This window comes from Diabrotica undecimpunctata, chromosome 5 (assembly GCF_040954645.1).
Source record: "Diabrotica undecimpunctata isolate CICGRU chromosome 5, icDiaUnde3, whole genome shotgun sequence".
Classification (NCBI taxonomy): domain Eukaryota; kingdom Metazoa; phylum Arthropoda; class Insecta; order Coleoptera; family Chrysomelidae; genus Diabrotica; species Diabrotica undecimpunctata.
In genome coordinates this window covers 96,399,705-96,414,554 of record NC_092807.1, presented here as the reverse complement: position 1 = coordinate 96,414,554, position 14,850 = coordinate 96,399,705, and the positions used below count along the sequence as shown (strand labels likewise).

Genomic DNA, 14,850 nt, shown 5'->3' with positions numbered 1-14,850 from the left:
TAAGCACCTCAGTGTTGCAGTGCGAACGCAGCATCCGCAAAAGTTAAATATTTGGACTGGGATGTTAGGCTACCATATTGTCGGTCCATTTTTTATCGATGGAAACCTAAACAGGCCCAAATATTTACAACTTTTACAGAATGAGATCATTCCGGCAGTACGACGCCTTCCCGTTAATTTTCAGGAGGTTTATTTCGAACAGGATTAGTATTCCACTCACAACTCTAGGGCAACTATTGACTTCCTCAATCAAACGTTTCCTGATCGACTGATAAGTACACGCGGTATAATTAAATGGCCCTCTAGATCCCGTGACTTAGCGCCTAACTATTTCTTTTTTTGGAGTTTTCTCAAAGAAAACATTTATAGGCATCAGTTTGAAAGGGCCACAAAGCCAATCGAATTAAGGGGAAAAAATACTTCACTTCTCTGCAAGCATTACACCAGCCCTACTCCAAAATATGAGGAGAAATCTGTATGACAGATTTGGTTACTGTTTATCACAAGGAGATGGAATATTTGAGCCCTTAATTCATTAATACGCTTTCCCAATTTTTATTTTTTGTTAGGTACATTTTACGAAGTTTGTAGGTTCTTAATTAGATAGTAATTTTTATGTTTAAGTTTGGAAGAATTTTATTGTTTTTATTTTTAATTAAAAGTGCAAACGATTCCTATTCTGATTTTTTTCTTCTTTCTTGTCTTATTGTTCTAAGCTTTTTCCATAAAATTTGTACAATTTTCAGTAGCAATAAAGCGTATTACTTATTTACTTACTTATTTATTTGTATTGCTATTAAGGCTAAAAAATAACCAGAAAATTAGTTTTAGAGCATTATAATAAATATACTCTAGAGATGGGATTGCAATAAATCTTAATTCCTATGGTCAACAAAACAATGTCGTTATCTGTATATTATTTATAAGTAAAAAATGGCGTTTAATCGCTTGCATATAGTTTATTAGATTTTATTATCACCAAATTGATCAAAATCAGTCGTTAGACACCTGTATCAAAGAGTGTCTTGGGAAAATCGTTACATCTCTGGTCTAACTCGGTAGCGTTTTTATAATTTATTTAATTAATCGATTAGGTTATGAAAAAAATATATATGATCGTAATTTTCCTGTGTTTAGTGATTTAATATATTATTGTTTTTAATTTAAAACAATGTTCAAAATATTGTAAACATAGGAATGACCTTGTGTAACTCTTTTTATCCTTGTAACCTTTTCACAATTTTCACATTTTATCTGATGTTCTAGGATTAATAATATTTAGACAAATTGTTTTTCTAATTTCTCTAATTTTTCTTTCAGAAAAATATCATTCCCAAATGAAAGAAGCCCAACAAGTAGTAGCCGAAAAAACAAGTTCGCTAGAAGCTGAAGCTTACAAAACCAAACGCCTTCAAGAAGAAATAGCCCAATTAAAACGAAAGGCAGAAAGAATGAAGAAGATGGAATTGGCCGGCACCACGTTGGACGAGGTCATGATGGAAGAAATCCGCGAATACAAAGAAACCCTCACGTGTCCCTCCTGCAAGGTCAAGAGGAAAGACGCCGTACTATCTAAATGTTTCCATGTATTCTGCTATGATTGTCTTAAAACTAGATATGAAACAAGGCAGAGGAAATGTCCTAAATGTAATTGTGCTTTTGGGGCTAACGACTACCATCGTCTGTATTTATCTAACTAGTGGATTACCAGTACTATTATTTGTAATTTATTGATTTTTAAGCTAATATGTAGATATTCCTTTAGTTTTCGTGCTTGGTTTTAGTTCTAAATGAATTTAAATGGAGTATGTGATAATTTTGTGCATCTTTAGAATTGCATTTATTTTATTATAATAATAGTTTTGCAAAAAAGCTGCATCAAGAAGAAAGTAAAGAAGTAAACTGTATATACTAATTACATGGATAGAATCGGTATATTTAGCCGTGTATCTGCTTTATTCTTCTATATAACGACGCCTTTTTGGTATAACTTTTGTTTGTGATTCTAGTCGTCACTTTCTATCTGCTGTCTCTTTTAACTTCTAAATACTAACAGCTCGTGTAAAAATCGATGGAACGAATATAACAATAGTTTTTTCGAGTATTTTTTTTTAATCGAGAAAGAAATTAAAGGAATAACTACGTATTGTCTGCGAATTAGATATAAGAATAAGTTATTGGTTCCATTTTTTCTATGTAATTATGTGATTCATGTAAAGATTCGTTTCATAAGAAAAGTTGTTTCATTTCATGGAGTGTACCAAGTTATCTATAATATAAAAATGAATCGCAAAATGGGTTGGTAAGCGCATAACTCAACATCGCATGGACCAATCTTAACAATTCTTTTTTTTTAATGTTCCTTGAAGTCAAAGCATGGTTTTTACGGCGAGAAAAATTAGAATAATTTCCGGGAAAATCCTAAAACAGCTCTTTTCTTTTTCCCATACAAATATTTTCTAACTAAATTCCTATTTAACTATTCATGAGAGACACCCTACTGTTGTTTATTTAGCTGTGCATTTAGAAAATGGACAAAGAGTATATTCTACAGCACAGAACGCAGTACAAAGAGCTGCCCAGCCACCATCTACTACATTAACCAGTTTTTTGAGATATGCCAAAACGATGCTTTTGCTCAAACATTGTTATATTCTGAAATACCAAAATATTATACTTGGAATCAATCCTCAAGGAGATTTATACGACGGAAACAGGGAAAACCAGTTTCAGGATACCCAGATGTATATTCTGCCGATGCGATTGGTCGAATTTATTCAGTACATCCAAGCAATGATGAATGTGTTTATTTACGACTGCTATTAGTCAATGTACGTGGCCTAACATCATTCCACCATTTACGAACTGTTGATGGTGATTTGTGTGGATCATACAGAGAAACCTGCCAACGTTTGCAACTGCTAAAAAATGACGCTCATTGGGATCAAACTCTCAATGATGCTGTAGTATCATCACAAGCTCATCAAATACGAACATTGTTTTCTACAATCATATCTACATGCTTCCCTTCAAACCCAAATAATTTGTGGATCAAGTACAAAAATAATGTGTATCAAATACGGATTAGAAAGGGAAATCTAAATATACAAATAAGCGAAGAAATTTACAATGAAGCATTGATTTCAATTGAGGACATGTGCTTGATGATGTCAAACAAACTATTATTTTAACTAGGCCTGGCTGCGCCCAATCGTCCAATGCATAATGCTTTTAACCAAGAGTTTCACCGAGAAAAACATGTATCATCTCAACACTTTGAACGTGAATCAAGGACGGTGGCAGTGTGCCGTTATTCCAATGTTGCCAACATTGAATAAAACATTGCGCGCTTGTGGTTACAAACTCACAGCGCTGCCATGCACAACGTAAAAAATAACATTTGTTGGCAAATTTTATTTAAATTCTGTGTTTCTTCTAGTTTATAGAGTAGCACCTTTAACTGCTTTACGTACCACAGTTTGAGTACGGCTGCTCTAGTAGATAATACGGGAAAGTTATCAGTGATGAACGAGAAATACTTGACGGTGACATGACGGCTCAATATTAGAAATTGAAAATTTTCTGATGTGCCGGGATCGAACCCGGCTGGGTAAGCCACTGAGTTATGGCCGCCACTAATTAGAGTAATACTGACACGTATGTTATTGCGACGTATAAGGATAGTTTAAAATAAAACAATATATTTAATAATAAATAAATGTATTTACAATTGTAATGGCATATAATACATTCTAAAAATATGAATTTTGTTAGAAATACCAAAATAAATTAAAATTAACACAATTGAGTATTGCGCCATTGTCCTATTTCCTTTATTTACATGTCTTTAATTAAAGCAAAAACCAGTGCATCTGCGACGCTTACGTAAATAAAGAGAATAAGATAATGACATCTAATTTCGTAATAATCAATCTCAAAAAACAAAATTTTAAAATAAATAAAATTTTTTAAATTCGTTATTGTGTCGTGTTCAGCCATATTTGAACGTAAGATATTTGAAAAAATCTATATTACTAATAAGTTTTAAAACATTCACACTAGGTTTTATACAGGGGTATGAATTTGTTTGGACGTTTTTAAAGATGATACAATTTATGGTTTTGGTTTGTGGTGTTCATTTTTGGTTGATAACATACTAACGATCCAGGTTTCTTTCTATTTACAGTTAAAACTTCGGTTCCAAGGGGCAGGATACTAGAGAATAATGTTTATTACATGAACTATGGATATAGAGAATTGAGGTACAAAAACGAGACCTAGAAACTGGAATAACGATGCATAAAAGCTGTAGTTAACGAATATTTATTTATGTTTTCGTTTGCAAAAATGACAATGGTTTCTGCCATAAGAGTTTAATAATGATTTTTTTAATAATAATAATAATTATTTTAACTGCTTAAGTACCAGATAACAATCTGGTACTTAAGCAGAGTCCAAACAGTAATTGTTGTAATGTGAACTGACGTAGAAAACTGACCAAAACTTGGAAATTAGCATGGTACCTAATATCTGAATTTATTGAGTGATCACTCAAATATCTTACATTCAAATTTTAGAAGATACAGTTGAAAAACGAGAATATCAAACTGAAGAAGAATATAAACATGAGAGAATATATAAAAAACATGAGAAACATACTTTGCATCCCAAAATTGGCCATACCAATAAGACTGAAAACACTAAAAGTCCTTGCCATATATACGGTCAAGGGGAATACGAACATCTACAACTAATCATTATTTAAGGAAAACATGGTATAGAAAGAAAGAAGAAATCGTTGCTCAGGAATATCAAAGCCTAGACTAGAACTGAAGGAAAATCTCTCATACACCAAGCCCACAATAGATAAGACTTTGCCATACTGGTCACCAATCTCAATAAATATGGTATATATGAGGACGAAGGTCACAAAGAGGAAGACTCTTCTTCGTCACAAAGAGGAAGTAGCTACTGCATTTAATATGTATTTTCCTTTCTATTAACATTCCCACTTGTGTTATATCGCGCGAAAGTCCATTACAATTGAGATTTAAGATTCTATTGTTAGGTTAGGTTTGGTTATGTTTAACACTGAATACACGAATTATTAAGAAGTATACAGGAAGTTGAAATATACGTAATTAAAAGATATCTAATAATAAAAAAAAACTAGTTAAATATGGAAATGACAGACAAAATACGAATTGACACCGTGGTATCAAGAAAAAGCTTCGGTAAATTACAATGAAAATGAATTCTTGTTGCTTTAGTTTTAACTTTTAATAAATACTTAACAAGATGTAAAGTAAGAAAAAGAGAAATTTTTATATATTGGTACTTTTCAATAAACAATGTTTTTGTATCTTAAAGCTTCGTATAAGATCCAAAACATTTATTTTGCATTAAAAATGTATAAAATTATTCTATATTTTGTAGAACACGATAGAGCCAGCGACGCCAAAAGAGATCGTGTAGAACAACTCAAAGTTATGCTCAACGGAAATTGTCCTATTTGTTTTAAAGTTGCAAGAGGAAAATAACAAATTTTCACTGGACTTAAATACTCTAGAGGATAGATTAACAAATAAACATAAACAAGAAAAACCAAAAGATAACGATAACAATTTAAATCAATTACATTCAGGTAGATTTATGAAAAACGATGCTTGGGGCGTACCTTCATTGAAAAATATTTAGGAACGTAATTTTAAGAGCGAAGCCTTAACGACAACGGCGATAAACAAATAAATATTTTAAAGAGGGAAAAATCAAGGCGATACTATGAAACAGACTTTATGTAATATGTATACTGCTATTGTTAGGCAACTCACATTACGCTGTGTTGTAACCTTACAACCTTTTTGCTTAATAAAAAGCACTCAAAAATAAAATCAACCAGATGGACAGAATACCAAGCATAATTGAAAATTAGTGGAAACACAGATATAAAGCGTATATCAAAGTATATTGTCTTGGTATCACCAATGTCAGATAAATATGAGTTAAAATTCTACCAAACTTCCATAAAACACTAAAATTTCTGTTCAGATAGTTAGATACCATAGATACCTTTTTACACGAGACTGTACATAATCCTAGTGTAGATGATGGCTTATTTAGTTCTTCTAGATCTGATCTTAATTGATTTCGTAATATGATTTTAATAATTTCTTGGACTGTTGTTAATAAAAAACAAAATTATTGAAACGAATTTTCTTCAAGGATTTGGAATGTAAACCTGTAAGGGATAGGTGTGCAGTCAGCCAATGTGTTACGCCATAGAGGTCTGTGAAGTGTAATTAACGATGCAATAGAACTTATCATCAAAAAGTAGTGTCCGCCATTTTTTTCGAACAGACATTTTGTAAATAAACTAGTTAGGTTAGTAATATAGATAATTAATATAAAAAATACCAACGAAAGTCTAGTTATTGAAACAAATAAAGTGCCACAATTATTAGCAAATCAATTTTTTTAATCAATTATTATTGTGATACCTGTACGAACAGGAACAACGAAGAGGTGTTGTTAGGGAATATGTTATTCTTTATTAAATAAAAGATATTTGATAAAATGCGTTAGGCTTTCACGGCCATCCTCTATACCTTCTATACCAGAAGAGAAATACATAAAGCGATTAACAACGTTTCTAGAAGAAGAAGAAGAAAGGACGAAGAAACAGCATGTATAGGCAAAGCGTTCTTGCCCTATATATCGGGGGTAACAGAGAATTGAGCGAATACTTAAAAAAGCCAATGTAAAGACCATTTTCAAGCCAATAAAGAAAATCAAGGACTGTTTAAGATCGGCGAAGGACAAACGCGACCCGTTAGCAACGGCCGTAGTATACCGAATACCATGCAAATGTGGAATTGTATATGTCGGAACCACGAAAAGACACACAAACGGAAGGATAAACGAACATAAAAGCCATTGTCGTTTAGGACATATCGACAAATCTGCCGTTGCCGAACACGCTTTGGGAAGCGGAGAACATCGGATAATGTTTAAAGAAACGTAGATGCTGGATAAAACATCACAGTACTACCCACGGTTATTTCGGGAAACGGAGCAAATATATAAGCATCCAAATAATTTTAATCGGATAGAAGAAGGACTAAGAATTATCAAAACATGGATACCGATATTAAAATCCACAAACACCCTTCCCGCAAATCACGAAAGAAGAAAAGCTACAAACGACGACACGCCCCTTTACGCCGAAACCAGTAAAGGAGGGGAGGCGACTTGAAAATATAAATATGACCACCGTAGTACAACGCGGCGTCAGTTTCAGCTTACAAGCGAAGCAGTAACATCTCCGGAAGATGCCAACCCCTAGTGTTGGCGAAACGTCGAGAACCTCAGAAGACAAAAGCCCCGAACAAACAGTTTCGGGTTTGTACTAACCCCGAAGTTAATAAATATTTGTTTATAAATTTATAAACCAGCACGTATTACCTATAATATATATTGTACGTCATTGTCTAATCTGTCTGTACCAAAACATGGCGGCTGATGAAAAGTCCTATATACTAAGTGTAATACTTCCCTTAATCCTTTTTATGCTGTTCTGTGACCGTAAAGTGAAGAAGAATGACATGGCATACATATTTTGTACTATCGATATAATATACTATTATATTATCGATACTATATATCAACCATCGATATAATACTGGCCCATTCAAGTTTTTAATTCAGAAAACTACAAATTCTTCGATATTAATTATTAAGTAAGTGCGTATGACGCATATAACAAAAGAATAGAGGCCGGAGAATATAGCGATGTAGAAAACATAATGAAGACGTGTAATTCCAAAAAGGCGTTAGAGCAATTATCAAATAAATAGGGAGAGCACGAGGACCTGTAACGCCAATGGTAGGATTGTAATAGTTCGGGCTTCGTTAAGAAGACGGAACATCTAAGCAAAGAATAACGTCATGCCAAAAAGGCGTTAGACTAGTCCTTTTTCCCCTAATGAAAAGAAAATAAAAGGTAATAATGAGATTTTATATACAAAACGTAAAGAGCTTCGTTTCTGTCGAGTATTTTACAATGCTTAAAGGTTTTTAATACCATTTCCCATAAATTAGGCTTTGCAGATCTTAAGTTTTTTTCTATCTAGCTCTTTAAATATTTATTCTAGTACTTTGTTGGTTATCTTTGATTGTATGGTAGTTACCCCAGTGTCGAGTTACTCCGCGAGCTACTTTGTTTTTAAAAGTAACAGCTATTATGATATACTTACAAACTAGAACCATAAAATGCATCATCAAATGGCAGCTTTCAGCCTTTTTATTGAATTGCTCACTCAAGGAAGTCCAAATGAGGGATTCACTAAATATTTTGAACAACACATCAGCCTTATATCTACATCTATTCATCTTACTTCTGAAAACTTATTAAAGAAAAATCTCTAGAAAACGTTTAACATAATATATAAAACTATTTTTAATTAATAAAGTTTTTGATTTATGCCAAACATATTAGAACAGTCTTAATAAAATTATTAATAAGAAGCTCGTACTGTTAAGAATTATATAATTTCACAAACCTTGGGAGGATGACATCACAAAATTTTTAAAAATAGTTAAGCTGAGAGAATTGGCCTTTTTATTCTTATAGATAAGGGCCCTAAATTACCTTTTTTCACTATTTGTCAGGTATACCTTTAAAAAAGTGAATATATAAGGGCAATGTGAGAAGTTCTCGACTTAGTCTATAGATGGCACTAACAAATAAAATTACTGTGGTGCTATATTGGTATATTTACTGTAAAGCTAAAAAGCAAATGAGGCTCTTTATGTGCATGCTCAAGTGTTTATTTCTAAATTGCCGGTTGTGGCAAAAACTATACCATATTAGTGATAACATCATGCTGTGATTTTTTTGAGGTTAGGTTTAACTTTCAAACAAGTATTTTTTGTGATCTTATTAAGATTTGTTGTAATACTTGTTCTGAATTTGTTCTGAAAATAACTCTACAATTTACCAGTCCAGGACTAGGTCCCCAGATATACAGTTGTGTTGTCAGCTGTCAGCAGGTAATCCAAATGCATACAAACAAAGTGATTTGAAGTTCGAATTGTTAGAAAATCCTTCTAACTAAAAAAAATTGTATTTGGATATAATTTTGGATCAAGCAAACAGGTGATAACGGTATTAAAGGAAATATTTTAAAAACTCTCCAGAACCGCACTTCGAAGAAGAAATTTGGTTGTTAGGGAAATATTGAACAAAATGACACTACCAAGAAATGAGTAATTTTTTAAGCAATAAACTAATTTTTTCGCTAGTAGTGCAAAGTAGAAAACTTCTCGCTTTACCCTCGTATTTTTTTTTTCAATGGATAGTAAATCCGCAGAATAAGATTTTCAAAAACCGAATACATAGTATTGGGATCGTAAAATGAAAGCCAGTTAAATATTCTGAAGTTGTTTTTTTTAAGATATCACTTCTTTATTTGAGCGACGACAAGAAAAACGTGGATTACGCAGAAAAAGCATCAAATTTTGATGTCAGCTAATTTTGTCTAAGAATCACTATTTCTACTAACAATTCGAATAATCTATAATCAGATCTCCACATGTACAAATTATATACAGGGTGTTCCAAGTATTTTTATTGAGTATTACAGAGTTTTTTCCATAAAATTATAAAATAAAAACAGTTAATAGGACCTTTAAGCTTATCTTTTCAGTTTGTCTAATGGATTAAGTCCACAGTCGAAAAAAAAAACCGCACACACAAGCTAAATTGCGAATATATTCTCTCTTTTCTATGAATTTTATTACTAGATTATGAATCCGTTATCACAATTCCTGTAACTATTATAGTTTACTTATTATAGAAACTATAGTGGAAAATTTCACTATAGTTTTCTTATATTTTCCTCTCATTTTCCTCATATAAAAAAGATTACCAATCCGATAAGATTTGAAACTGTGAAGGCAGAGAACAATAGATTCCAAGTCCTTTTCTCTTGGGTCATGCGGCTTGACGTCAGATGGCTTATAATGCACCATATCTAGCTATGTCAGTTGACCAGTAAATGTGGTTTTTTAGTTTTTTCGAAATCGAAAGTAACAACTTAATAAAAGTAATAACCCACACTTTTCACATTAGACAAAATTCTGAAATAGCATATTAAGAATTCGAATGATTCCCCTAGTTACTAAGAGAATTTAGCAATTTAAAGCAGTATCTGGCTAGAAATTACATATTTTCTATCTATACAGTGTTTCACCTAGCTTATTTCGATCCATAAACTTTGTTAATACTGTCTCTCCTTTTTATCTAGAATCTAATATGCCAGAACCGAGATAAAAAATAAAAAAATGGTTGTACCAATAAAAAAAGAAACAAAAACGTTACATCAAAGATATAGTATAATGTTGACAAACAAGGCAAGCAAAAGTATTGAGATACAGTCAAGGATATGGGACCCATTAGCTTGCATAATCTCAAGCATTTATTATTTTGATAAGGCAACAAGATGGAACCTTCAGATATCTTGAAAGACTTTGTTTCCTACTGAGTAAGTTACCAAAGTAGACAATTAGGAAAATACAATTTTAAAAGGTTATAATAAAGGCCTTACATGGATCAAAAGACCATATTATGGTTATACGGTTTGATGCTTGCGTTGAATGAGTCGGAAGTTACTGTTATCTGCTTTCAAAACACATTACTTTAAAAAATACTAGTAAGTAAGTAAGAGTAATTTCCGATTAAAATTCTTTGGAACACTGATTAGGTACAATTTTTATAACACAAGGATAGATAAGTATCCCATAAACTCTTTCTACAAAACATTTTCTATTTTAGCTCCCTTTTTATACATTACATGTTCAAAGAAGTCTCTATTTTTAAAGACAACCAAAATTATGCTTTTTCCGCGAAACGCCATATTTTCGTCACAGATACGCCACATTATTGATGACGTCACGCTGTCATTTTTGACAGCTCCTTAGTGTTGAATTATTGCTTTGCCTTGTTTCACTACTTTTATTTTGCATTCCCTCAACGCTTTAGTTATACTCGTTAACAAAGCGGTGAGGTGAAAGTAAGAATGGAACAAGCGTGCCAAACAAAATTCAGTATCATTCATTCAGCAAATGTCAAAATCCATCTGACATTAGATTGCCGTTATTATCTTTTTTTTTTTTGTACAAACGAGATTGTTAGTCGAATGGAAAACAAGGCTTCCTTGGGGTTCTTGGTTTGATCTTTAAAAAGAGAAGGTCAGTTAAAGGCCGGCAACAGAAATTTTCCAAACTGAGGTCACTCGTACAGTCGTAGTCAATTACTATTAGACATTTTGTCAATTTTTTTTACTTTTTCTGTATTTTCGTCCTTTATTTGGGATATTTCTTTTCAATTAATTAATAATAAAATTAAAATATCATACGAAGTTCAATACATAATTTAGATGTTTGGAACTATGCAAGATATATTAATTAAAATTACTTAAGATAAACCTAACCTTAAAATCGACAACGTGACGTTACTAATGTGGCGTATTCGTTCTTGGAGGGAGGGAGGAGGACAGATAATCGTTTTAGGCAGTTGTGTTAATAGTGGGAGCTATTTCCATATTGGCCACCGCTTTTAAACGGGCAGCGTTGGCATTGCAATCTGCTGGTGTAACTAATGGCATTGCAGATGCACTTTGAAAATTTATTTCTTCTAAATCTCGTTGCAGTTTGGATAGGGGTGCACACTGTTGAACTACGGTTTGAATACTGTGTAAGACCTACAACAAAACAAACTATCAGAAATCAATAACCACATAACGGTAACTTTAGTTTTATTGTCAAGGGAATTAATTTATTTATAACACTTATAACCTAATTAGAGTCATCTGTGTACTAAAAATGGTGTGATTTCAGATTTTAGCCACTTGCATCGACTGAAATGTATATAACCTAATTTACTGTTAACACGTCTCTTATTAAAGTTTGTATATAGTTCTTATCACAGCCTTAATTCAGTCCCATTTTTTTCTCTAATACATTTACTACACTATCCGGTTTTGGGTATAAAAGCTTTTTATCATATCCGTATCATACAAAATTTTTCTTAAAATGTACTCTTGACTCGATATGTTGCTTGTCATTTGTTACATTTGACAAACCATTTATACTATTAGCAAAGAAATCAAATTTATATAAGTCGTACTTGTCAAATTTTTTAAAGCCTTTGCCGCCATTTGCATTGAGAAGAGAAGGTTTATTTGTTTATGTATTAATTTGTTTGTTTATTTGTCTTCATTTGTTTCTTTTACAAAAATAAAATATAATTTTTTTTCTAGTTTGTTAATTTCTTGTTTAAACATAAAAATAATTTGTTTTAGTGACGAAAGTACTTTTTCTCTCAATGGAAATGTTAGCACACACAATGTGATGTATTGGAGTGACACAAATCCTCGCGTCTTTCGTGAAACACATACTCAATTTCCAAAAAAAAAAAAAAAAATGTTTGGACAGGTATTTTGAGAAATTACATAGTTGGGCTTGTTTTTCTCAATACTAAATTAATCGGTGAAGTGTATCTGGAGATATTACAAAATGCAATTGAACCGTTAATACTTGAAATTCTGGAGGATAATCCAAATGAATTCGACAACTTGGAAATAACATTTCAACAAGATGGTGCTCCTGCATACCATTATGGTGCGGAAAGATGTTACATAGATGAAGAATATCGTGGATGGATTGGACGACGAGGTACGATAGAATGGCCAGCTAGATCATCGGAACTCACACTATTAGATTTTTTTCTGTGGGGACACTCGAAATCTAAAGTTTACGCTACAGCGCCCGACAATATCGACATTTTGAAAAAACGAATGATTGAAGAATGTAGGGCAATTTCCCCCGACACATTTGAACGAGTACGGCAAGAGTTTAGAGGATGCATTACTGTCAGGAAGTATATGGAGCACATTTTAAACACTTACTATATAAGACCTGGTTGTTAAATATTTATTAATTAAATGAGAAGCTACAATTTTAGTATTTATTTAATGTATTCATCAAAATGAGCTTAAACTCAAACAAAATTATTATCACGGAATAGGTATTTTCAATACGTTTCAATCGATGTATCACTCGCCATAAAGGTCGCATTTAAAATTATCTGTCACAGTGGCGCTGCAACGTCATCTGTCACTATTACGTCACCTGTTATGACTAGTTGAGAAGAATACGTCTGTTTATTACCTCCCTCCAAATTTCACTATTATAACAATAGCCGTTCAAAAAATACGAGGGGGGGGAACTTGAGGATGACACAGATTGTACAAGAACTAATGACAAGAATTATTCCACAAGGTTCGAGATTATCTGGCATTATGGCAAAATGTGTTATTCGATCGAAATGATTCTCTTACTGTGTAAATGACCTTGGCAGTTGTGGCTACTTGTGTTTATATCATCGAGTTAGAATCTATGGAGAGGGCATCACGTGACTAAAAACGACCTCACTTCGGCCATATCGTTAAGATTGTTTTGGCACTTTTGACAGATCGTATATGTTTGTTTACGTTTGTTGTCTTTCGAATATTTTTAGTTTTATAATACTTTTATAGAAACTGTAATAATATATTGTGATCGTGCATAATAATGGTTTCTTGTTCTCAACGTAGTTGCAGTAGCAGAAGCAATGTTAATAAAAAATCTTCAGGAGTAACGTTCTACAGGTTAGTATACAAATATGTAAACAAAGTAATGGCTCGTACTTCAGAGAATAAATTAATAGTATTTCACTGTATTAATTTATCTTTATGTATAATATATCGTGTTTTTAGTGTTTACCGCGGGATAAATAAATCATAGTTTATTAAAAATGTAATGCACTTTTTTAGATTATGATTAAATCTTCTGAATAACTAGTCATATTTTTATATTAGTTTTAATATTATGAGTCCGGCCATAATCCCACCGCCATATTGGTATCATCGTTAGCCACGCCTACCTACGCCGTTTTTAATACACACGTTAATATGCGCATACTAAATAAAGTAAACTAATCTTTACCTTCTTACCATACAATAATATTGACACAAATCAATGATTAATTAAGTATACTAAACTAATAATTTACCTCTAAGGCGTGATCGATTGCATCGTATTGTTTCTTAGATTCGTTTACAGCTTCTTTTAAACTTTCCGTCAGAACTTGCCTGCTGGCCAAAAATTCCTGCGTCAATTCGTTCAGATGTTTCTCTTTCTCGCTTAACTGTTCCTTAAGTATTGGTATCTAAAATGGACAAATGTGAATATTAGAAAGTTGGAAGAAAATTATTTGTACGTAGAACTTAAGCCTGAATGTGGTTATCCTAGACTCTATCAGTTTAAAGAGGTTCTGAAACTGTCTTTCTGTGGCATTTTTAAGTTAAAAATTGTATTGACATGGGACAAACCACTATTGATTTTAATAAAATTTCACTTTACACCCGTTTTTGACGTCAATGATGAAACCATGTCAACTAGTAGATATTTATCATGGTACAATGAATACACAAGGTATGATACATAATGTTCCAAAATCAGTTCGCTTTCGCGCATGACGTAGTCAAGATCGCTTATTCCCGCAACATTTGAATGTCGTTGTATAGGAAAGACTTTTAATTTTAAGTTTTTTTTATATAATTTGGCTAATTTAATTATAGTAATTATAAAGAGATGATAAAATTATGTTATTATAATATTTATCCTTTATAAAACATATATATCCTTTATAAGACAAGTTTTAATTATCTTTTATTACACGTAGGTACAGGTTAATTAACTTATACTCCAGAGTTCGATATTTCAGATGTTTAAAAAGATACAGAAAAGTGG

At 32.2% G+C, this 14,850-nt stretch overlaps 2 protein-coding genes across 5 annotated transcripts in view; one reads left to right on the top strand and one right to left on the bottom strand.

The window, feature by feature from the left end:
• Bre1 (E3 ubiquitin-protein ligase Bre1) overlaps positions 1 to 2,237 on the top strand; it is a 30,025-nt gene extending 27,788 nt beyond the window's left edge. For both annotated transcript variants that reach the window (XM_072532285.1, XM_072532284.1), the window contains exon 13: positions 1,321 to 2,237. In XM_072532285.1, coding sequence (XP_072388386.1) covers positions 1,321 to 1,700 — 380 coding nt within the window. In that variant the 3' untranslated portion in view covers positions 1,701 to 2,237. The remainder of the gene's footprint in view (positions 1 to 1,320) is intronic.
• A 1,467-nt stretch (positions 2,238 to 3,704) lies between these two features.
• corn (microtubule-binding protein cornetto) overlaps positions 3,705 to 14,850 on the bottom strand; it is a 167,831-nt gene continuing 156,685 nt past the window's right edge. For all 3 annotated transcript variants that reach the window (XM_072532280.1, XM_072532282.1, XM_072532281.1), the window contains exons 9-10: positions 14,111 to 14,266; positions 3,705 to 11,759 (exon numbers count right to left, since the gene is read on the bottom strand). In XM_072532280.1, coding sequence (XP_072388381.1) covers positions 11,565 to 11,759; positions 14,111 to 14,266 — 351 coding nt within the window. In that variant the 3' untranslated portion in view covers positions 3,705 to 11,564. The remainder of the gene's footprint in view (positions 11,760 to 14,110; positions 14,267 to 14,850) is intronic.